Source organism: Physella acuta, unplaced genomic scaffold (genome assembly GCF_028476545.2).
Source record: "Physella acuta isolate Inbredline_101_S28 unplaced genomic scaffold, ASM2847654v3 ptg000767l, whole genome shotgun sequence".
NCBI lineage: Eukaryota > Metazoa > Mollusca > Gastropoda > Physidae > Physella > Physella acuta.
The window spans coordinates 45,119-67,816 of NW_026732285.1; the positions used below are offsets into that span (position 1 = coordinate 45,119).

The window sequence follows — 22,698 nt, forward strand, 5'->3', positions numbered from 1 at the left end:
TAGCATTGCTATGATTTTTATTTATACTTCAATCTTCAACAATCTTTACAGCACTAAGAAATACACATTCTGGTATTAATTATATCGTCCTTAATTATTTCAAATAAATATTAGCATTAATTCTGGCAATTTTTTAGTAGTTCACCAAAACAATGCTGCAAAAATATTTAAAACAAACATAAGTCACATTTCAATATACAATAAGGATTTTATAACATCCACAAAGATAATTTATTGAAGACATTATGATAACTTATAACTAAACATGTTTCATCAATAAACATACAAGTCTGTAGAAAACTTACTTTTCAACTTCAGTATTTCAGTTAAAGTTAAACAAAAATTTATGAAATAGAAATGGATAAATAAATCTGTTTTATTCTTGTGCAAGTTAAAGTCTTTGCAAAAAAGTAGTCACTGAAAAATGCCTTTAAATAATCTTTACAGTTATCTTTGACTTTAGCTTTTCACCTAATTGTATACAACAAATTACTTAAAGCCGAATGATTTGAATTTGGCACATCTCCATAATTTATTGGTGACCTGATCTTAATTCTTCTTATGTGTGTATCCCGTCCATTTTGGTGGTTACTCAAGACTGCAATTTGAATCATGAATGTTCGTATTGGTTTGTCATGAACGTCTTTTAGAGGAATACACACCCAGCCTGTTGGTTCACATAACTCTACCTGTTCAATTTCACACAAGTCATTGCCATGATTACCTGCCCTTATAGACAACCTGAAAATTGAAAAACCAAGAAATTTAGCGCAATGTCAATTATATTTGTTGTTTTTTTTAACAAAAACAACACTTTTGAACTTCATAAAAAGCATTTCTTCAACTTGGGTTATTAACAACTGTCCCCTAACCCACAACTTTCTTTTAATTTTATTAGCCACAAATTGTGATTTATTCTATCTTGGTATAATTAAATTAGCCCAACAGGCCCATTACAAATTTGTCAGGTAAAAACTCCAGTCTAACATTTCAAATTCCCATTAGGGTTAACATTAAAATACTAACAATACCTATTTGGTGTGTAGCTTTCATCTGACTTGTAATCTGCATAAAGACAGACATCTTGTATGGCAGTTTTCCTCCTGAATTGAATACTAACTGTATGAGGTTGAGGACCATCAGATTGCCAGTATGTATCATTAGATTCATCACGAAGCTGATCAACACCAAAACCTTTAAATAGTTTGTACGCTTAAAATAAAGTGTATGTTATTCATGTCTGCTTTGGGCTTATAAGTTACTCTTAACCTTTAACCTTTAGAAATTAGAGTCCATATGGCAGATGAAGTAAAGTTCACCGGTTTCTGCAACAGGATATATAAAGGGATAGTGTTGTAAACACTAGACACAGCTCCTTCACTTTCCCTACATCAGTCAGGTACCCATCACAGCTAGATGGACTCAGGGATGTCCTTGATAATTAGATCTGAACTCAAGACTTCTGAGTTAGTAGTTTTGAACTCTACCATCCAACTCAAAACAATTTTTGCTTCAATATAATATCGTGGTTGCATAGTTAGACATAACATTTGCCTCAGTCATCACATAGTCATAATAAAAAGATGATATGATAAGGGCAAGCAAGTTATGTTAAAATGAGCACTGCAATTGTGAAGTGTTTAAGCATTAGGTCTATAGTTGTGTGATAATTATGTAATATATAAGCCCCTAAATGATGCCATTAATCTGCCCTAAGTAGTAAGATTAAAAATATTAAATATGAAGAGGGGTTTGGAAACAGGCATTATTAATGAAATAGCAACATACTCATAACACAGACATAAAATAAAGTGTTATCTCAATGCCAAAGGTAGACATAAGTATGTATAATTAAAGTCACTGATTTTTAAAATCGAAGTGACTACGCGTCTCGCAAAGCGTGGCCCCTAAAGAATATACTACGCGTCTCGCAGATTTGATTTGCCATCTTGTAATTGAAAATGCTTACTTTTGACTTCTCTATCACATCCGCTGTGGTTGAGTCAATAGTGTGCCAGCTGTGGTCTAAAGTTCATAGACCCGGAGTTCAGAGTTCGAACCCGGGGTTAACTCCGCTGGTACTTTTTTTTTTTTTACATTTTTTATTTCATAGTGAAAATATGACGTAGACTATGATTCTTTTTTTTTTTAAATAAAATTTCCAAACATCGTCACTGCCGTGATTGCTTGCCTTACGTATACTATCCAGTGAGTGGAAAATCCCACCACGGCCCACGGTCGGTGAGTTCACTGTGAGTTCAGCAGGCCTAAAGCATACGTCATAGACGTTCACACGAGATCTGTCTTCACTTCTCTCTTCCTCCCACCCCCCTCAAGCAAATTGAATTTTTTTTTTAAGTTCATGTAGGATAAATAATATAGACTTAGATCTACTATCACGCATGCTAGATAGCTAGGCCTAAAGGTTAAAGGACAGTTTGATTTTAGCTAGGTTGCTGCTAGATCTAGGACTATCATCTGACCCATCTGACCTCACAAACTTTCCTTGACACTACATTGTACTGTTTTTTTTTTACAAGTACTAGACTCTTAGGTGTTGAAATAATATAGAGATCTAAATACACTTAAACTCTATCTAGATCTATGTCAACATTAAATTGTTACCACGAAAAAAAAATCGGGCAGTCTGTTTTCTTTAGATCGCGTGCCACCTAGGGTAAAGATTAAGCATAACGCGGAGCGAACTGCGCAAAGGCGGCCTTACGCGTAACGCGGAGCGAACTGCGCAAAGGCGGCCTTAGGCGTAATGCGGAGCGAACTGCACAAATGCAGCCTTTTAAAGTATTAATTGTTGAAATTTTTTCAAGCTTAAGTTTTCTTTACAGCCACTAGGAAGGCAAAATTGACTAAACACAATTTTTATCCATGTCAACTGACATATTATGACAATAAAAGTATTCATATTCTAGTGTTAGTCCATCAACCTACCTAAATTGCTAAATCTAGTAGCCTAAATCATGATGATATAGACATTATAGATCTAGGTGATACAGATATTGGCCAATTTATCCAATTATTACATTAGGCCTAATATCTAAATTCTAAATGATAAAATATTAAAAATAACCAACCTGGTTTACATGATGAAAGAGACCAAACTGCTTGGTTTCCAACTTCCCTCAATTTGCCATCTCTCTCATCTTTGAAAATATCAACAGTTTGAGCATCACTAAATTTTTTAAGCATCCTTAAATTATAATGGACTCAAATCTGCCCAGAACAGAGTCCGGTGAAGAAGTGCTTGATGAAGTCCTTAGCCGGGCTTAGCTAGCACCTTTCTTTGCTCCAATCCTACCCTCAGTGGCCTCAGTCACTCGATCACTCAGGTGCTAGATTTCTAGATCTAGGCCTACAGATTAATATTATAATAATTACAAACAAAGCACATTTTAAAATAGGCCTAATAAATATTAATAAATAAGTCACATAAGAATATTGGCCTACTGCCTTGTACAGAAACCAATCACAAACAAGTAGTCATTAATGATTAAATCTAGATCTAGATCTATCTCTAGATTCTAGATTTAATTTTTTTTTAAATGTAATAAGCTGTTTACAAAAGTCTAGGCCTACTCTTATTTTTCAAAAATTAGATTTCTTAAAAGAGCAAGCTAGTTACCAATACCAAACGAATAAAATATTCAAAACATACACAGTCTAGATCTAGATCTAGACTAGATCTAGATTCTAGATCTAAATCTAGAACTCAACTCTTAAAAATATTTTGCCTAGAGATTTTGGCAATTTAACCCTAACGCTAACCCTAACCCTCGATCAATAGTGTTTACTAGAAAATAAGTCTGTTATTCGACTAGCATTCGCCAGGAAGCCATAAAAAAATGTTTATAAACATTATAAACATCCCAACAATTCACACTAACACAAGAAAACAAAAAGAGGACAGTCGAAAAAGTATTTATTTTCTACCTATAAATTATATTTCGTTCGGGGGAAGGGGGCGGTAGAAGTGCTTTGGAGCAGTGCCCCCTCCCCCACCCTCACCGAAGAGATGAGACGATAAATTGTGAGAAAATCGACTGTAATGACAAGACGGGGTAGAAAACACAAAACTGTGGAGTGAGGACAGCAAACAACACAAAGGCAAATAATTGAGAGGAAACGGCGATCAGTGTTTCTTCCAGACTTTTTTCTCCGGGGGGGGGGGGGCACTTGAAACTTTCGGGGGGGGAGGGGTAGACTTTCTCCGGGTGGGCGGACACTGTTAAAAGTATATATTTTCTATATAAATTTCATTTCGTTCGGGGGGTGGGGCGGAAGAGATGCCTGGAATAAACTCTGATGGCGATGGATTGGAGTGAAATCCACAGTGCAAGCAGATATGACGACGACTGAGTAGAGGCCCTATGCTCCGCAAGGATCGAAAAGGAAAAAATGATTATGTGTGATTATGTTTGTGTTATGATTTATGGAACATTTCTTCAAGAAAGACACCAATTTCATCTGTCTTACATCTTACATTTGGGGGGGGGGGGGGGGGGCGTCTGCATGGTTAAGTTAGGCCTGTATGTTTCTATATAATTAAATTACAAGCTTTTTCGAGGGAATTCTGTCAGTACCCCCTCCCTAATTGTTCCTTGCATAGCCGTTTTAAGAAATAATGATAATGACATTGTTGTTTTGACAGAACCTTTTCGTATACTATTTATTGGGCAAGGTTTAGCAAAAAGTATAAAATTTGATGAAAACTTTAAAGCCTACGACTGTTAGTTGAATTTTTTAAGAAAGAAATTACAATATTGACGGGGGGGGGGGGGGGGTCCTAGACGTAGCGTCATTTTAAGAGGGGGGGGGGGGGGTCGGGCTTTTATATGACGATTAAGAGAGCAGGGGAAGCATGACTTCGTTCATAGACCCCTAAGATTTCTACTTTGACATATTTGAATTTGTTGTGTTAAATAATTAAAATAGACTTCTATTTTTATCTAAAACTATTTGTTAAAAAAAACAACCCATAAAATACTTTTAAATATAGAATAGTTGGATTTAGGATGGGAATTTTTATTTTATTTTAATTAAAACTATTATAATTGATAACTAGATCTAGATAAATTATCATACTGTCAAAAATGTTGTAAATACATTTGAATGTTAGAAATATTGATTGGAACCGAGTCAACCGTAAAACTGATCCGAATTTTTAATTTTGATTTAGATCTAATCTATGTTTTGATTCTGCTTTGGCTTTATCCATACGGAAGTAAGAAAGAATAACAATCAGTTTCCTAAGTTGAAGTATTGAGTCCAGGGCCTAGATTCTAGCTAGCCAGAGTAAAGTAGTAATTTTTGTTTATATACGAGAAAACGGCTTGGCTTTTTAAATATATAAAAAATATGCCTTTCTTTTCAGGTATTTACATTTAAACATTAGCAATGAGCGTATAAATAATGTGTGTGTAGGCAGAGGTCTGTACTGTACTGTACTCTTCTCAGGTCTTCTGTAGTCGAGTCGACTCACTCAGTGTCGTCACGTCGTATATTGACTAGATCTAGATTTCTAGATCTTACATTGTATTTTGTAGTGTAAAGTGTAGTGTTATGTGTAGTAATACTTTGACACTCGGCAGTAACCGAGTAAGACTAAGTGAGTAAGTTACTTGGTTGTGTGAAACTGACATGAGTAGCCTATAAAATAAATTTAATTTTTACTTTGGTGAGGTCAGTCTTTACTTTAGTTTAGGCAGTTTGGGCCTACTCTTTTTAGAATCTAGAAAGATAAATTTGAATCTTGATCTAGCTTGATTCTACTTCACACAAACCAATGTCAAAGTCATCCTAGGTCCTAGGGGTTGAAATTTCTTGGACTTTGTTTTTACTAGGCTATATACTAAGTACTAAGGCGGGGTCGTCCATAAATAACGTCACACTCGTAAGGGGGAGGGGTCCATAATTTTGTGACAGTGTGTGATGAGGGGGAGGGGTCAGATGGTGCGACATCACACTTTTGTGTCATCAAAAAGCAATGTTAGAAAACAAATTTTAGACGTTATTTTGCGTTTTAGAAAACTGTTTTAATAAATTGTAATAGGAATTTGTTTAATAAAATACTCTATTTTTACAGAGTTTAGACAAGATTTTGGAAAATATCGATGTTTAAAAAATTTTGAGGGGGGTTGTAGGCTGAGGTGTGACGTCATTTTAGGGGTGGGGGTCTGGCTTTTTGTGACAGAGGGGAGGGGGGAGGTAAAAATCTGCAAAAAAAGTGTGACGTCATTACGGATGACCCCATAGATCTAAAGGTTAAAGATTTTCAAAATAGGGTCAGGGCTGTTGTAGGACTTAAATCATATGGATATGACTGATATCCAATCATAGTCACAGACTCCTTATAAAATATGTTTGTTAGGTTGTTAGTAGTAGTGTCATTTCAGGTTTAGTGTTTAGGTCAGAAATTAGGGCTAGGACTTAGATTATAGATAGGAGGACTTGAGCGGGGGATACAGTTAGGGCTGGCAGAAGCAAGTCATATGTAATTGTATCTAGTAAACTACCAGTAATCTAATAGCCAATTTTTTTAGAATAATTTGTTTTATTACTCATGTTAGAGAAAGTAAAGGCAGCTGGGCTAAGTGCTAAGTACACCTTTCCTTCATATGCAGAGGTCAAGAAACATATGAAATTGACTTCATCTGCCCAATGGATCACTAGGTCTAAAAACTAAAAGGGATTCTTTACTTTATAAACTATCAGAAAAACTTGATTTTGTTCGTTTCGTATCACTTTATACAAATTTTAATCTAACTAAACAATATTTTAATCACAAAATATCTTTTTTTCAGCAAGACTCTAAATACAATATGTCCAGAGTTTTAAAAAATCTATTGTAAGAATAGGAAGAGGCTAGCTAAACCACTATGCAAAGGACAAGTGAAATAAATTGTGAAGAGAATGACTCCATCTACGAGGTACCGCCACCTTCAAACAGAAACAGCATCCCTGTTTTGCCTATTAAAAGTCCATTACCTGAACCCGCATCTCCCCCACCACAGCTGATGCCAAAAAAGGGGAGCTCATTCAGATTTTCATCAGCTCTTCTTGATCCAAAACCAGTCTCAGATAGTCCTAGGCCAGCTCCGAGACAAAAGAAATCAGACCAGAGGACGTCGTCTATGTTTGTTGAGAGCAATGGCTCACACACAGACCACCAGCAGCAGAAAAACACAGACTCAAACCATATAACTCTCATCAGCTCACCACCTCCAAGTCCACTTGCACGGCCAGTCCCTAAACCGAGAACCAGATCAGCACCAAGCACAAGAACCTCCCCCCTTCTTAAAACCACCAAACCTAACAGTTTTCCTCAGATAGGTACTGTCAAAGAGGATACCAATTCAGAGAGCCACTGCAATCCACCACCGGAATCTGAAGCTCGGTGGAATCTGCCCCCTGACCCAGACAGCCTGGAGATGATGCTGAATGAGGAAATGGACAAAAAATATGGCTTCCAGTTGGACAGAAACTCTGATCCAAACTCTAAATGTGAAGAAACGACTGATCAACCAGGACAAACTGGACTTTATGTAAATAAAGATGTAATCAATGCTTTGAAAAAGCCAGAAAACCCTGACACCTTATGGAACAATAGCCCTGCATCACTGTCTCAAAAAACAATGTCACCTAATTCTAGTATTCACCAAGAGACTGTCTCGTTTAAACAGTTTTCTAACAAAAACACCACCGGAGTAGGTTTAGGCTCACTTCCCTCTTCAGCTTCACATAACACCAGCGGCAAGCCTAGTATAAACATAGGCTTGCAACTAGGGGAAAGCTCTACAGATGATCCATCCCATTCACTCTCCAGCTCCCAAAAGTACATGCAATTTGATTTCTCTGATTTGGATCCTTTGTGTCAAAAAAACTGGAGCTCCGAGCCCACAGACAATCAGGATGACTCCCCAGACCTGAGCCCGGATCATTATGAAAGACCTGACGAGGTCCTAGCAACAACGCCTGGTCGGTACAGCTTAAGGTCCCCTCATTTCGACCCTCCAATAGCCCCTCCACCTCCCTTCCCCCGAGAACAAAATCGCCTTCCAGAAATCAAAGCGCCTCCGTTACCACCTCGTCCTACAGAAAATGTTCCAGATATACATTTAGATCAGAGTTCTTGTTTCGCCCAAGACATATTTGATGGGGTTGTAACAGCAGAATTCACTCCCGGGGAAGACATGAATGATCCGTTTGAGGGCACGAATTTCGATGATGTTTGTCATAAGTTCAATAGTTCAGCTAAAGTTATCGAGGAACCAGAACTTCCTCAACGAGTGCCTTTAATACCAGATGCTAACCCATCACCAGTGACTGACCCCGAGCGAATAAGTCGGTTTGTGATTCCCCCGCCTGGGTCAGTAGTCAGAGAACCTGATGACCAGTTCAGCAGAGAGTATAAATTAGCAGGAGGTAAGTTCTTCTTTCTCCTATGTTTAATTTTTTTGTACGCTTAGCTTAGTCTTGATACCAGTAGAGCTTATGAGTAGTTCATCATTTGATAATATCATGAGGGCTGATGAAGTAGTTAAAGACTCAATATCATTAGGCAGATGAAATTGAGCTAAACACTTATTGTTAAAGATAAAGTGCACAACAGACCTGATCTCCAAGTTACTATACTTGTTTTGGAAAATGCACAGAATTTTTTTATTTTTCCTTAGATTCTACTGTATTTTTAATAGCAGTAACTCAGAATATGCTACACACTTAGCATACATTGTCTTTCAAATGTAGAAGTAATCATGCATTAGACCACACTTTGCTCTATTTATAGTGTTCATTGTTTTACAGTTATCCTACAAGTGTAAGTGGAAGGTTTTGTATGGGCACTCAGATATCCCAATCTGTTTGTTCCATTGCTGTCAGTTGTTCCTCATATATGAGTCCTTTAAAAACACTTCTTAAATAACTGCTGTTTACTTAATCTTTTTCATTATTACCAATGCTGTGTCAGACAAAGTTATACTTCTAGTTCTGCTTTTATTTTGTCTACGGTCAAGTGTGTTATTTCAATATGTTAAAATGTTTTGCAATATCAATTAGTATTGTTATTACTCTTTATTTTTTTAATTTGTATGGAAATAGAGGGTAGGGAAAGCTCTGATTTTGGGAGAAGTGGAGGGTTTGAAATTCGATATAGTATAAATATAAAAACATTCAAATTTTCATTACTTTGTGGGGGGGGGGGGGGTGGCTATTCTGTCTGTCATCATTTAAATGTAGTTTTTAATGATGATTTATGATGAAAAGGGAATGGGTGGTAACAATTTTGACCTCAAACGGGTGCAACATTATGAGCTCTGAACATTTAAATGAGGTTTTAAACTTTTGTAATTTGTCTCTAAACAAAACCAAATATGTCGTATACAGTGTCTCTCCCAGGCATCTCTTCTGTTTCCCCTCGAAGCTCGTCTACCATCCTCCCTAACGAAATATAATTTATAGAAATAGAAAATATATATCTTTAACAGTGTGTCGTTTCCCCCCCCCCCCCCCCGGAGAAAAAAGTCTGAAAGAAACCTGGTCGTAGACTCAGTAATATGTAAAACATAAGAGTTCAATGTCAGCACTGTGATTTCAATTGATGATTGCAATTAAGTGTTGTTGAGAAAAAACCTACAATATCCGCAACTCAACCCCAAACAAACAATAACCTTTTCCCTTAAACCTACAACTAACTCAATCCCCTGTTCTGAACTCGACAATCGCCGCCATCACACCCAAATGACAAGTCACAGTAACCTTATCGGATACCATCTACCATCTGTACAAGTTCGGCGGCTGATGAACGCAAACCTACACACAAACCAGCCAGCAACAGGTTCTCCAGCAAGTTATCAAGGTTTACTGCTCTAATGTGCAGTTGTCGGGATTAGTTTAAATTTTATGGCCAGCCATCAAACTGCTGTGTTTGTTTCGCTGTCACCACTAGACTTTTGGTATACACAGAATATAGCAACAGAGAGTCCGCAACATGGTTAACATAATTATATAGAGTTGTGTTTTTCAAAACTAATTTGATTGTCAAAAAGATAGTCCTATAATTCACTCACTAATTAACCCTCCCCACCCCATTTTGATGTTTGCGTTATACCCCTTAGTTATAACCAGTGTTTCTTCCAGACTTTTTTCTCCGGGGGGGGGGGGGGGGGGCACTTGAAATTTTCGGAGGGGGGGTACAAAATTTTACGGTGGTCACTGCTACAAGTATATATTTTCTATATAAATTCCATTTCGTTCTGGTGGGGGGGGGGGCGGTTCAACTACCCCCCCCCCCCCCCCCCCCGAAGAGATGCCTGGAAGAAACTCTGGTTATAACACAGCTCTTGTTTTAACCATAAACAATGTATATATTACAAACCTACTACCAAGCCGTTTTCCTATACCACCAGACTACAATCAAGCTGACGGTTTTTCCCCCCACAGGTACGCCAAGATATGTATAGACAGCCAGGTTTTAGACCTGTTTAAATAGACCTGATCTTTTTTTTTTTAATAGACTTGCGTGATTTACAGTGATTGATTACACCATTTAGGGACCGGTTTTAATTTAATGAAACCAGACGCTAATAATAATAAAAAAAACGAGGAAAATAAACAACTTCACTTGCTGTCTTCGCCTCCCCCCTCTCCCCATTTGCCTTGCGGTATTTTTTTTATAGTTGGTACGGGTTGTAATTTAATTTCTATTTACAAAAGTATGCGTGTGTTGTTGTTGTTGTTGGTTTAAAGATAAAAATACGTTTAGAATTAGAGAACACGTGTGTAGTTTTTTTTTCTTTCCCAGTGGTATCTCTTCGTTATCAGGGCCATCCAAAATTTTAACAAAAAAAAAAAAAACGAGCACTCCTACTAGCAAACTCCAGAAGGTGTCTCGTTATGTAATTAAAAAAACTTTTTACAAATTTTAATGTGTTTTGTATAGCAAAGGGACAATATCTCTTGAGCAGGAGCTAAATCTTTTGTCACAAATTACTCTCGTTTTCTTATCTTACTTCCATAATTATATATGTGTATATACATATACATATACATATACATATACATATACATATACATATACATATACATATACATATACATATACATATACATATACATATACATATACAATCTTAAAATTATGTAATTATGCAGCTTGTTTCCATTAACACGAACCAGCCAAATATAAATGCCGGTTGATTGGTGTAAAAACTGCCCCAGGTGGCCAAGGTCGACAACACTGTTGGCCGCCTCGATCTTGGCGTCTTCGTCTTGTCACAAGTGGAGGAAAGAGTGGCATTCGTTTCAGTTTAGTGTGTGCCAGGAAAACGGAGCTGTATACCTGTTCTGGAGATAGGCTTTCTGTTTTCTAGGAGACCTCGATATTTTTTCAGTAATTGTTTCGTGCTATTGTGTAGCGAATGTTTTGTGGGGCTAGTTTAAATCTTCAGTGTGCAGTATTGTGGGCTTTGTTGTTTCGGGGCTTTGTTGAAGAATTTGGTACCGTGGACTAAGACGTGCATTATTATTATCAGCCAAGTTCTAGAGGGTTTTAACACAATTGTATTTGTTACGTTAATCTTGGTAGGGTAGGCGCTTGAGCGCGATACTATAAGCACTGCATCTCATATAAATTAACTATGTATAGCAAATGTCCGTCTGCCTCTTTCATTTCAGATCTACCTCATCAAATCAACATTTAAAAATCCCAATCCTATGCTATCTAAATCTCATCTGTATTGAAAATTTACCTCATTCAAATCGCAACTATATATCATTTGGTCACAACTTTATGTCATAGAAAAGTGTCATTTTTCAACACATTGTATCAAAAAAGTGTAGAAATATCTTCAACTTCGTTGCCTACAGTAAGAGGGTACATAAAACTATGCTAATAAAACATCATCAACTCTGACAATGCAGGTCGTGGTAATGTGATAATCGCGATGTTAAGCAACTTCGATTACATGTTCCTTTTCCGGATAAGTTCATCTTTTACATCATTTATTTCGAATGGGACGGAATATTTGCCTCCCCACCCTCTCCCCAATTTGGGGATGTAAAACAGGTGGTTTATTTCTATATGTGTTAGTCGGTCCTGAAAAGTGCATTCAATTACATAAACCAAAAGATTCACATCTTTATTTTGTAAGTTTACAAAGTGGGTTGCGATTATTTTTTAGAAAGATTATTGAAGTGTAAATTAGGTTTATCGCAGAAACCACTTAACAGCAATTAAAAATAGCTCATATTTATGCTTTCAATAATCAATGCTAATCGTCTCGTAGTTTCTATTGCCACTTGATGTCCATGTACATCCACCACGCAATGTAATTAAAGGGGAAGTTTCGATTTCGAGGTTATATTTTTTGGGGGAAAAGCGATAATAAAATACGACTATATATGGAACCTAGTTAATTGACACTCTTTCACTTTGCTATCGATTTCGCTGGAACATATATCTACAGTCGTATAATGAAACACCGGCGGTTTTTTAATTTATTTTTTACTATATTGCTCAATATAGGTTGTCCATTAATGGCATTAATTTATTTTGGCCATGTTATTATTTTCCCGTCCACTACCTCACACATACGGCATTAAGTCAACACCTCCCCCCCCCCCCCCGTACTAAACTAAGCAAAACCAATAAAGAAAGTTAACACAATAAAAATCGAGTGGCGTGACATTAATAACGTGACATTAATAACACTACAGCTAGGTTGCCAAGTTTTAAACCAGGGAATAATTGACAGGAACTTGTTGGCCTGGGATAACCAACATTAATGTGTGTACAATATATATATATATATATATATATATATATATATATATATATATATATATATATATATATATATATATATATACTATATATATGTACTATATATATGTGTGTGTGTGTATATGTCTCTGAAAATTGTAGGAACTTCAGGAACTTGTTGGCCTGGGATAACCAACATTAATGTGTGTACACACACATATATATATATATGTGTGTGTGTACAATATATATATATATATATATATATATATATATATATATATATATATATATATATATATATATATATATATATATATATATGTACACTATATATATATATATATATATATGTACAATATATATATGAACAATATTTATATGTACAATATATATATGTACAATATATATATATATGTGTGTGTGTGTGTGTATTTATATATATATATATATATATATATATATATATATATATATGTCTCTGAAAATTGTAGGTAGTGCTATTCTGATTACGAAAAACTTCCCACCAATTCTCTACTTATCTATTTAAGACCGTAAACTCTGTTGTCAAATTGTCAGAAGGGTTGTAAATATCGTCTTGTGATGTCAGCTTCACAGGGGAGACAACCTAATCGATTATTAAAAATTTCCAATTGTCAGTGTTCGCTCCATTCGTTTAGTGTTCACCCTTTATTCTAATCAAACGTAAGTCAGTTTCTGATTAATATATAATATCGTGTTTTTTTTGTTTAGATTTAAAATTAACATAAAATATTTTGCGTAGGAAGTCAGTCTATACCAACTTCCTGGCTAATATATAATATATATATATATATATATTTTTTGCTTCGTGCATTTTGGCAACGTTTCAAATTTTAACAGAGCTGCTTTCAAGTTGCACAATCACTAAAGCCTAGCCAACTTTCGAGCTGGGAGTTGAAAATGAAAGAAACTCTGTGCTGACATTTCGAACAGACTTAGATGACGGTAGATATGATACTATGAAACGTTGTATTTACCGCAGGCCCTTGCTTAGCCTTTATGTTATTGTTGGGTTGCAAGTGTAATGCGATTAGTATCACCGCTCCCGCCGTGGTAGAAATAAGCAAGCATTCCGGTCTGTAGGCTGACAACTGTATATGAACACATTTTTTAAGCAGTAAAGTGGTATAGATTTTCTTTACCTGTGACTTGACAAAGCTCCCAGATAAAGCATGCAATTAATGTGAGAATACAGGCAATTAATTAACGCGAGAATACATACATGTTAACCAGCCAATACATTTAGTGTACGGGATATCGCTAAAAGATTATAGAAGAATATGGTGTTGGTCATTGTGATGGACCATGACGTCACAAACAATATTCAGTCATATACTCAAGCTATACTCATTTGAAGGTCTAAATGGTACCTAGTTGTACGTCTAAATGGTACCCGGTTGTACGTCTAAATGGTACCCGGTTGAACGTCTAAATGATACCCACTTGTACGTCTAAATGATACCCACTTGTACGTCTAAATGGTACCCAATTGTACGTCTAAATGGTACCCGTTTGAACGTCTAAATGGTACCCGGTTGAACGTCTAAATGGTACCCACTTGTACGTCTAAATGGTACCCACTTGTACGTCTAAATGGTACCCATTTGAACTTGTAGGTCTAAAAGGTACCCATTTGAATGTTTAAGTGGCACCCAGATGTACGTGTAAACGATACCAAGACTCCAGTCAATACCCAGTCCTGAGGATGAAGCGATACCGCGCTTTAATTGCGCTCGATACCCCACTATTCAAGTATTACTCTCTGTTCAAAACAGTTCCTATTTTTAGACTCACCTTTAAAAAAATATTGCCTCTAAAGGTCTTACATCAGACACTCATCTTCCACCAACACACATCACTACATTCACCAACACGGCACTAGTGCAGTCATCAACACACCATCCTAAACAACAAGTGACACAATCACGGAACCAACATAAAGCTAACAAACACCAAGACAACCCAGTCTATTTGTCTCACCATCTCTCTCAAGTGTCATCCGGTGTAAAGGCTATTCAGGAAGGAATGAAACTTACGTACGTGTTGTGTGGGCTGCGTTACTCCACGATCTGTCTTCCTTATTAAATCTACGGTTACACCAACCTTTGGAACGAGGAAGTCAAATGGCTGTCAGCTGGTAAATATTTTTTAAAGCCTGCTCGTACTTATCTGTAAACATCTTTTCACTTGGTATATCTTCATCCATATCTTGTACGCAATTTTCCCTATGTCGATTAGACATTCGGTATCACAATGGTTGTTTTCGGCGTTTGGCTTCGTCGTTACGAGACCCGTGAGTACAGGTAAATGAGACAACGAGAGTCTATATTTGGAGACATTCAACTGCATGCTAAATTAAGTAGAATACCTTCACTGCATGCTAATTAACTTGGAAATTAAGCAGTATGCATTTTATGTATGTGGGGCTAATTGACGAATATAAATGATCTATTATACATAGCCTAGACGTCAACATTTATAAACACACAAACACACACACACACACATATATATATACGCATACGCGCTTATAGATTTGTTAATAAAACATATATAAACGCATATATATATATATATATATATATATATATAAAAGCATGAGTTGTTTTATCGCTGCTTGACATGACCAGGTCCCAGATATAGCCTGTGTGCGTGTCTCATTATCAGCTGGACTAGTTTTGTCTAACACAGGTCACGCATGTCCAGGCCTTGTTTTGAAATACATGTAGCATTATAAATGGTTCGACTGGTGTTATAATCGGTCTTCCGGGTGGTCTGTTTCAGGGTGACCGGGGAAATGCGTAACTTGAGGTGTTGTATGTAATTTGGGAGAGGGATGTTGTTGTTGTTTTTTTTTTTCTGTACCGGGTGACAATGAAAATATGCGCGATATACATGGGACCAGTTTAAGGTAATTTTGGTAAAGTTCCCATTTTCGAACCTGACGGTCCATGGTGCAAGTGAAGTACAGTTCACCTGTTTCTTTGACCTCTGCATATGAAGAGATAGCGAGGTCAGCACTATCCCCAGCCGATTTTATTTTTCCTAATGTACGTTAGGTACCCATCAGAGTTGGGTGGATTGAGGGACGTTCTTCTGACTAGATACCGTATTTGAGACTTTCGGGTTAGCAGTCTAGCGCTCTGCCGCTAGGCCACACCGTCCCCTGGAACCATTTTAGGGGTGGAATATTCTTTGGAGAAGATGAAATTGGAATATATATATGAATGCTTTAAAAAAAAAAAGAACTCAGGAGAGAGATTATTCTGTATTGCGAGAAGTACGGTACGGGAAGTTTAAACGGAGTAAATATAGATCTCGCGCACTTTGTTATTTACCGGCCATGTTCGTTGCCAAGCATTGTGGCACGTATGTCGCAGACCGTGGTGCCAAGGCCGACTTGGCTGAGTCTCCAAGCTAATATATTATATCATTGCGTCGTATCGTGTCTGCCCGACCCGGAAGGTATCTGCCCGGGGTTTTACTCGGAGCTTGGCGCCTTCCCAAACCAGTCCTCGGGCACACATTGGCTGGTCTAGGTATAGCCTGGAGTTCTCGGTGTCGTCTTTCATCACAAACTTGACCTTTGTCTGGCTATTCCTGTGGCAGCGAGTCAGCTGTGGTTTTGTTTTTTTTTGTGTGTGTCGAAATCAAAGAAGACGTCAATCAAGCCCAAATGTTGGAATGACCTAGCAATGGGGAGGAAAAAAGGGGGTTACAAAGTTCTGTAACTCTTGTGGAATGAATCTGAGAACACGTGCAATTTAAGATGAATTCTGAAGTTTAGGAATGCGTACTTTTTTTTTCACTCCGTCTAATCAAAACGTCTTGCAAACACATTTTTTTTAATACTTAAAAGTTTTAATTTAATACTAGAAGACACACAAAATGCTACCATTAGTGTAAATGTAAACCTACGTTTGTTCAAAGTGTTTTTCTTGATGACTTCCAACCCAAAACATTGATTTTGTAAGCCATTTTTAGTTTGCAAGAAAGGTTTCCGTTGAGTTTTGCTAGACTGGGCTAGCTGTCCAGTTAGTATCATATCTTCCCTAAGTCATCTCCCTTGTCGAACCTTACTAGTTTTACTACTTTAACCTCTGGTTGGATAGCTGTACATATACATTTTTTTTTACACTTCTAGATTTTAATTGAGTAGTTTTAAAACCATTAGAATCTGTCACGTGGAATAGGTACCTTCGGCTCTTTTATTTAGCTTATCGGTTAGAAAGATAATTGATAAGTGGGTGAAGGTTTGGTGTTGTTGGAATACTGGTTTCCTGATAGGAAGGCTGCACATTTGTTGTAGTATTTCAGATGTGCATGATTAAAGCAGTGTTATGCTTTTTTTTTCTCTCTAAACAATGTTAAATTTGTATTTATGTATTCATTGGCACATCTATTTTATGAATTATTAATCGCATCCTGTTACTCTCTCTCTAGAAATTCTGAGACTAAGAGTGGGTCAGGGATTGTGTATGTGTGTGGGTTTGTAAGGGGGGGGGGTTTGGCTATTAGATTTACCATTTAACCTTGCACGCGGCTTAAAGTTTGTGCTTTTAATGGTGTTGGTGTTCCACGATTAGTAACAGAGATACCTTTTCTCCCACCACACAACGCTTCCACCATTGTCCTAATATAATCCCCACTATCGGGTATTGTTTTTATCAGGCCCATATGGTCGTATCTTTGACAATCTGACGCCTGTACTCAAGCGTCCCTTGTGTTAAAATAGTCGAGTACAATGGCCGTCTTAAACTTGAAACTAAAGAAAACCTAACCTTGCGTCTGAATGTTTTGGTTGGTAGGTTAGGCTGCTTTTTAATACGTAAGGGGCGGGGCTTGTTAAATCAAGCACATATATTGTACTACTTGGGTATTTTAAACAGTATATAAATAACTTTCTTTAAACAGTCTTTAAATTTGTAAATAACGCGACCCTGACACTGCTATCAATTTTATGGTCGTTTGGGCGTTAAAAATGTATACGGCCTATATATACTGAATAGATGGTACATCCGCGCATATGTGCACCCCGGGAGTTTGGTAACACGGCGGGTGTCTAAATCCGTTTTTAGCCAGGGCAAATTCGATATCACAATAGACGTTGTGTGTGTAATCCGTTTGTTTTACACCAGGATACATATTCGATATCACACGCGGGTCGATACCGTCTGATTAGACCATTGACCAGCAGGCGTCGGGTCGTGTGATGTTGTTGTCGTCCCACTTGACCCCGATCGGTCAGCCACTGTGGTCATCTTGTCGCGACATGCGGTGTATTTGTATCTAGATTTGAGACACACGAGGGGGCGTTTGTTTACCTAGAGCCCTCGCGTTCTTGTTGAGTTATCCCACGAGACTTTCTGGGGCGATTAAGTTTCGCTATGTGGATCTAAGCCTAAGGTGAACTTATTGTGTGCTATGGCTATGTTGACTCGCACGCGAATTATTTCAACGTCATCGGTGACATCAAGTTTTTCATTTTGTTCAGGTAAGTTTTTTTTTTAATTTTAATTTTCTTCGACAATAACTTTTTTTTAAATATTGTTGCCTGTGTTTATTCGGATGTGTTGATAAGCGTACCTGTGTATAAAAGTAGGTTACAGTTTTGGGGATACGGTAGCCTACCTGGGCCAACAAAAGAAGTTGACCTCGGGTTGTTTCACCGTTTGTTGACGTAGTACACACATATACACACCCACACAGATTTTCCTTAAAACAATGGGTACCCGGTATCTCAACACCTTTCTTCAAAGTACTCTAAGATAAGATCTTGAGAAAAACAAAATGAAACATCACTGCTTTCTCCTTATATCGTAAGTTTTTTTTTTAAGTTTAATTTTGCTCTGTTTTATAACAATCTATAGAAATCTGAGTGTTATTTTAACACAGTTACTTACAATTAAGCACCACTAAACCGGCTCGTTGTAGAAATTGATATGCGACTATAATAACACACGCAGTACTTCAATAATATGATTGTATATTTTTTTAATGTTACAATCAAGGCTCAGATGAAAAGACAAAAGGTTACTTCAGTTATGCAAAAACAAAACAAAAAAATTCAACCAGTTTAAAAAAACAACTAGTAATCAAATCAGTGTGTAAAATTTATCGTAACGTTGATAAGATCCAGGCTTCACTATAGTGTTTACTTCGTGAAGATAATATTAGACTAATGTTTTTAAAACGCATATAATAAGACCGGCTTGTTTTTTGTCTTGTTCTTTTGATGTTATCTAAAGGAGGTCTTCACTGTTCATTTGATATTTACCAGAAGGAGACAGTTATATATTGTATGTTTCGTTGGTTATAAATTAAAGCTGAGTGTTCAGTGCATATACCGATAGTGAAAAAAACAACAACGCCGTAGCCTCTTGTCTAACTTTATCGATTAAATCGACACCCAATCGAGAGTGATTTCGCTGGGACCAATGCTGTGTTCCCACCGTCTCGCCTCAAACAGAAAAACCTTGTTTGAAGTTCCGTACTAAGTGAGTGTGTCTTGTTTTTCCTGTGTGTGTGTACTTATTGTGTGCGTCATTGGCTGTTTAAACTCTCTGCACCCGCTTCAAGTTGGCGCAACCAAAGTCACCACACACCATGTGTCAACGTCTTTCTTCTGGTAAATACATCTTTTTTAAAACGTTTTTCTTAACTCAGCTTCGCGTTTGTTTGTTTGTTGTTAAAATTGACATCGAAAATTAACCCACTTCTGATTGCTCTAGAGCTCTGAAATTTGGCAGGCAGGCTACTTTCGCCTAACAATTTCAGATGCAATCATAAAAACTAGCAATTAGAGACCGTAATTAGCTTAATTTAATTACGCCCGAAGGACCATAAAACTGAGGACATGATTTCTAAAGATACCGACAAGACTGGAGGCATATTGACACATTTACTTCGGCCCCAATCGATGTGAGCGCGCTGGCCGTGATCGTATAGTGGTTAGTACTTCGCGTTGTGGCCGCGACAACCCAGGTTCGAATCCTGGTCGCTCAAGATTTTTTTAGTCCGTGTATTTATAAACACTTAGTCAAGTCATACTTAATCAAGTCATTAGATAAAGTAGAAAATAAACTATATAAAAAACTTTTTTAAAAACCACGTTTTTTATGTGTAGCAACGGACTAAAAAGGAGAAAATAAAATACTTAAAAAAACTTTTTAAAAAACCACGTTTTTCTTGTGGACTAAAAAGTAGAAAATAACTATTTACATACATTTGATGACTAAAAACGTGGGTCGGGCAGATGGGTCGGGAAATTTGATGGTGAACGTACCCACGTTTTTTGTCATCAAATGTATGTAAATAGTTATTTTCTACTTTTTAGTCCACAAGAAAAACGTGGTTTTTTAAAAAGTTTTTTTAAGTATTTTATTTTACTCACCACTCTGTAGCTAGGGGTGATGACGTCATTTAAACTCGGCCGTGCCGATGTTGGATACACATGAACTCGACGGTTTGCCGGACCTTCGTGTATAGGCCGATACTGTCGCAGGTGACGATACTTGATCCTGAAGTCGAGCCTGACCTCACTTCTAGGTTATAAGTATCGTTGCTTGCGATACCCGCTGTACGACTATGGTGGTACGGCTAAATTTACGGGGTTTTTTTTTATTGTGCGTTTGGTGATACGAGTTGCTTTGCTAGCTTCATTTCATAAGGGACAATTAGTCAACATTACAGAGGGTTCAAAATGTGTGTATGTATATATATATATATATATATATATATATATATATATATATATATATATATATATATATATATATATATATATATATATATATATATATATATATATATATATATATATAATATGTGTGTGTGGAAAAATGTATGATCCTATTTAGTCCTGTTTAAAAACCCATGCACAAAAGAGTTAAGGTTGCGCATATAAATTTACCCTTTAAAACACCTTGTTTTTTTTTCTATATTGAAGCCTAAGCCACTTGGCAGAAGCGATGAGATACGCTATGTTATTTTCCCATACCCGGTTTTTAATGCACCCTAGTTTACACTTACCTCAATATATGTATACTTATATTTTTTTTTCTTCTGGCCCTTTTCAAGCCATAAGCAAACCAGCGAAGCGTGCAGCGCTCCAAAGAATTGGCTGCCTATTTAAAACCAGTAACTGAGGCACATCAATCTATTACACAGATCCTTTATTACCTACTCGTATTCACTCTGTAGCCATTCACCTTTCTCGTATTAGTGCATACACATACATGACCTTGACTGGATGGGACTAGTTCAGACGGTAACTTCGGTGACTTGAGCACAATGGATGCTTGATTTTTGAGCATGCGCAATAAGAGGGGGAGTTTATAAAACGCGTGTATACCACCTTGACTGACCACCGGGATGTTTTGATATTAATCTAAAGGTGGTCACCTAGCAATGTTTCTTACGGTATTCTTCATGGGAGAGGGGTGTGTGCCGCTTCAAGAGTACGTCCATCGCCACCCCAAGGACTAAATGAAAAAAAATATTACCTCTCCTCGTAAGGTTCTTCTCCCCCCCCCCCATCCGGAGCAAAATGTCTGCAAGATTTAAAACCTCTGTCCAATATAACTTTAATTTGTTGGAATGAACAATGTGTGTTGTTGGAATGGGTTTTACTTATGAACCCATGCGCTGTATTGTTCACAGGACGTCTGTCCCCTGACGTTGTTCACATGTTGCTCGTCTAGACTCTAGACTATTTGTCACATGCCCGTTTCAACTCTACATCTTGCACTCGGCTACATTGACCTCGTCTCTACGTGGCGATTGCTAACACTTGTTCACGCTGTGTCTACGCCTCGTTCGCTCGTCGTCGTAAAATCAAATTTTCATTTGCGATTAGCATTGTCTCTGCCTGCTTCGCGTGCGACCAGCATTGTCTCCGTCTACTTCCCATGCGATTAGCATTGTCTCTGCCTGCTTCACGTGCGATTAGCATTGTCTCCGTCTGCCTCACGTGTTTGTGCCTAGGTCCAGTAGCGTAGCGAGGGGGGGGGGGGGACATATGTCCCCGGGCGCCGACCTTAGGGGGCGCCAACCTTAGGGGGCGCCAAAATGGGTTGGAAAAATAAATTGAAAGGTTGAGGGGGGTGCAAATCAAAAGTTTGAGGGGTGGGGTGCAAATCGAAATCTCGAGGGGGGGTGCAAATCGAAAAGTTTGTCCCCGGGCGCCGGGAAGGGTCGCTACGCCGCTGCCTAGGTCTAAACCCAGTGGTAATGTCCATCTCTTGTTCAGTATGTTCCAGTCTCACTGGTTTACGTGGTGTTATCCACGCCAGAAAAAAAAACAACTGAACGACCCCGCCTGCTGATAATACCAGCCACTCTTATACTTTTAAAGTGCTATCACAAAGATCGTCAGATAAATTAACAAGTCAGCGTTAATTTTACACCCCTTTTTTTTACAGTAACACTTAAATCTTTTCAACATGGTCATAGGACTGACAATGTTCAGACTAGCCTTAATAATGTGTCCAACTGAGACAAACTTTTCTATGAATCATAGGCGAGCATTGTCTCGTGTCTTCACCATCACGGATCTATTTATATTGTTCACTTTTTGTGTCTATATAAAGTAATCTCGTGGCGTCAACCACTCGAAGCTTGCTGGTGACATTACATGGACAGATATGGTCCACAAGAGGAGAGGGTAACTCTTGAGTGCTGTGGATAGCTATCAAAGGGTCAAATCAGAAGGAACTTGAGTTTTACACACTGCTTTTTTTATAAAGAAAAAAAAAAGATAAAATGATACCCAAATAATTGGTTGGCTCTTCCACTCTAATACTCTGCATTTTATTTCATAAACACGTGCCTAATTTATATCACCAATTAACTTATATTTAACTTATTATTATATTATATTA

The 22,698-nt window shown here is 37.4% G+C and overlaps 2 protein-coding genes across 14 annotated transcripts in view; one reads left to right on the forward strand and one right to left on the reverse strand.

Annotated features, from left to right (window-relative positions):
- Nucleotides 1-3: 3 nt before the first annotated feature.
- LOC131950480 (anaphase-promoting complex subunit 10) lies at nucleotides 4-3,597 on the reverse strand. 5 transcript variants are annotated; one of them, XM_059312666.1, is made up of 4 exons: nucleotides 3,579-3,597; nucleotides 3,093-3,350; nucleotides 1,032-1,194; nucleotides 4-741 (listed from the first exon to the last, which is right to left on the reverse strand). In XM_059312666.1, the coding sequence occupies exons 2-4, from the start codon at nucleotides 3,205-3,207 to the stop codon at nucleotides 468-470; spliced, it is 552 nt and encodes a 183-aa protein (XP_059168649.1). In that variant the 5' UTR covers nucleotides 3,208-3,350; nucleotides 3,579-3,597; the 3' UTR covers nucleotides 4-467. The 5 variants fall into 5 exon arrangements, with proteins under 5 accessions (XP_059168649.1, XP_059168646.1, XP_059168645.1 ...); XM_059312663.1 differs by having other exon boundaries at nucleotides 3,093-3,364; nucleotides 3,579-3,596; XM_059312662.1 differs by lacking the exon at nucleotides 3,579-3,597 and adding an exon at nucleotides 3,466-3,564 and having other exon boundaries at nucleotides 3,093-3,370.
- Nucleotides 3,598-5,241: 1,644 nt separating this feature from the next.
- LOC131950477 (arf-GAP with Rho-GAP domain, ANK repeat and PH domain-containing protein 2) overlaps nucleotides 5,242-22,698 on the forward strand; it is a 45,734-nt gene continuing 28,277 nt past the window's right edge. Inside the window, exons 1-2 of one of the 9 annotated variants that reach the window (XM_059312648.1) lie at nucleotides 5,242-5,389; nucleotides 6,819-8,439. In XM_059312648.1, the coding sequence (XP_059168631.1) occupies nucleotides 6,894-8,439 (1,546 nt within the window). In that variant the 5' untranslated portion in view covers nucleotides 5,242-5,389; nucleotides 6,819-6,893. The other 8 variants (XM_059312649.1, XM_059312650.1, XM_059312654.1 and 5 more) reach the window with 8 other exon arrangements.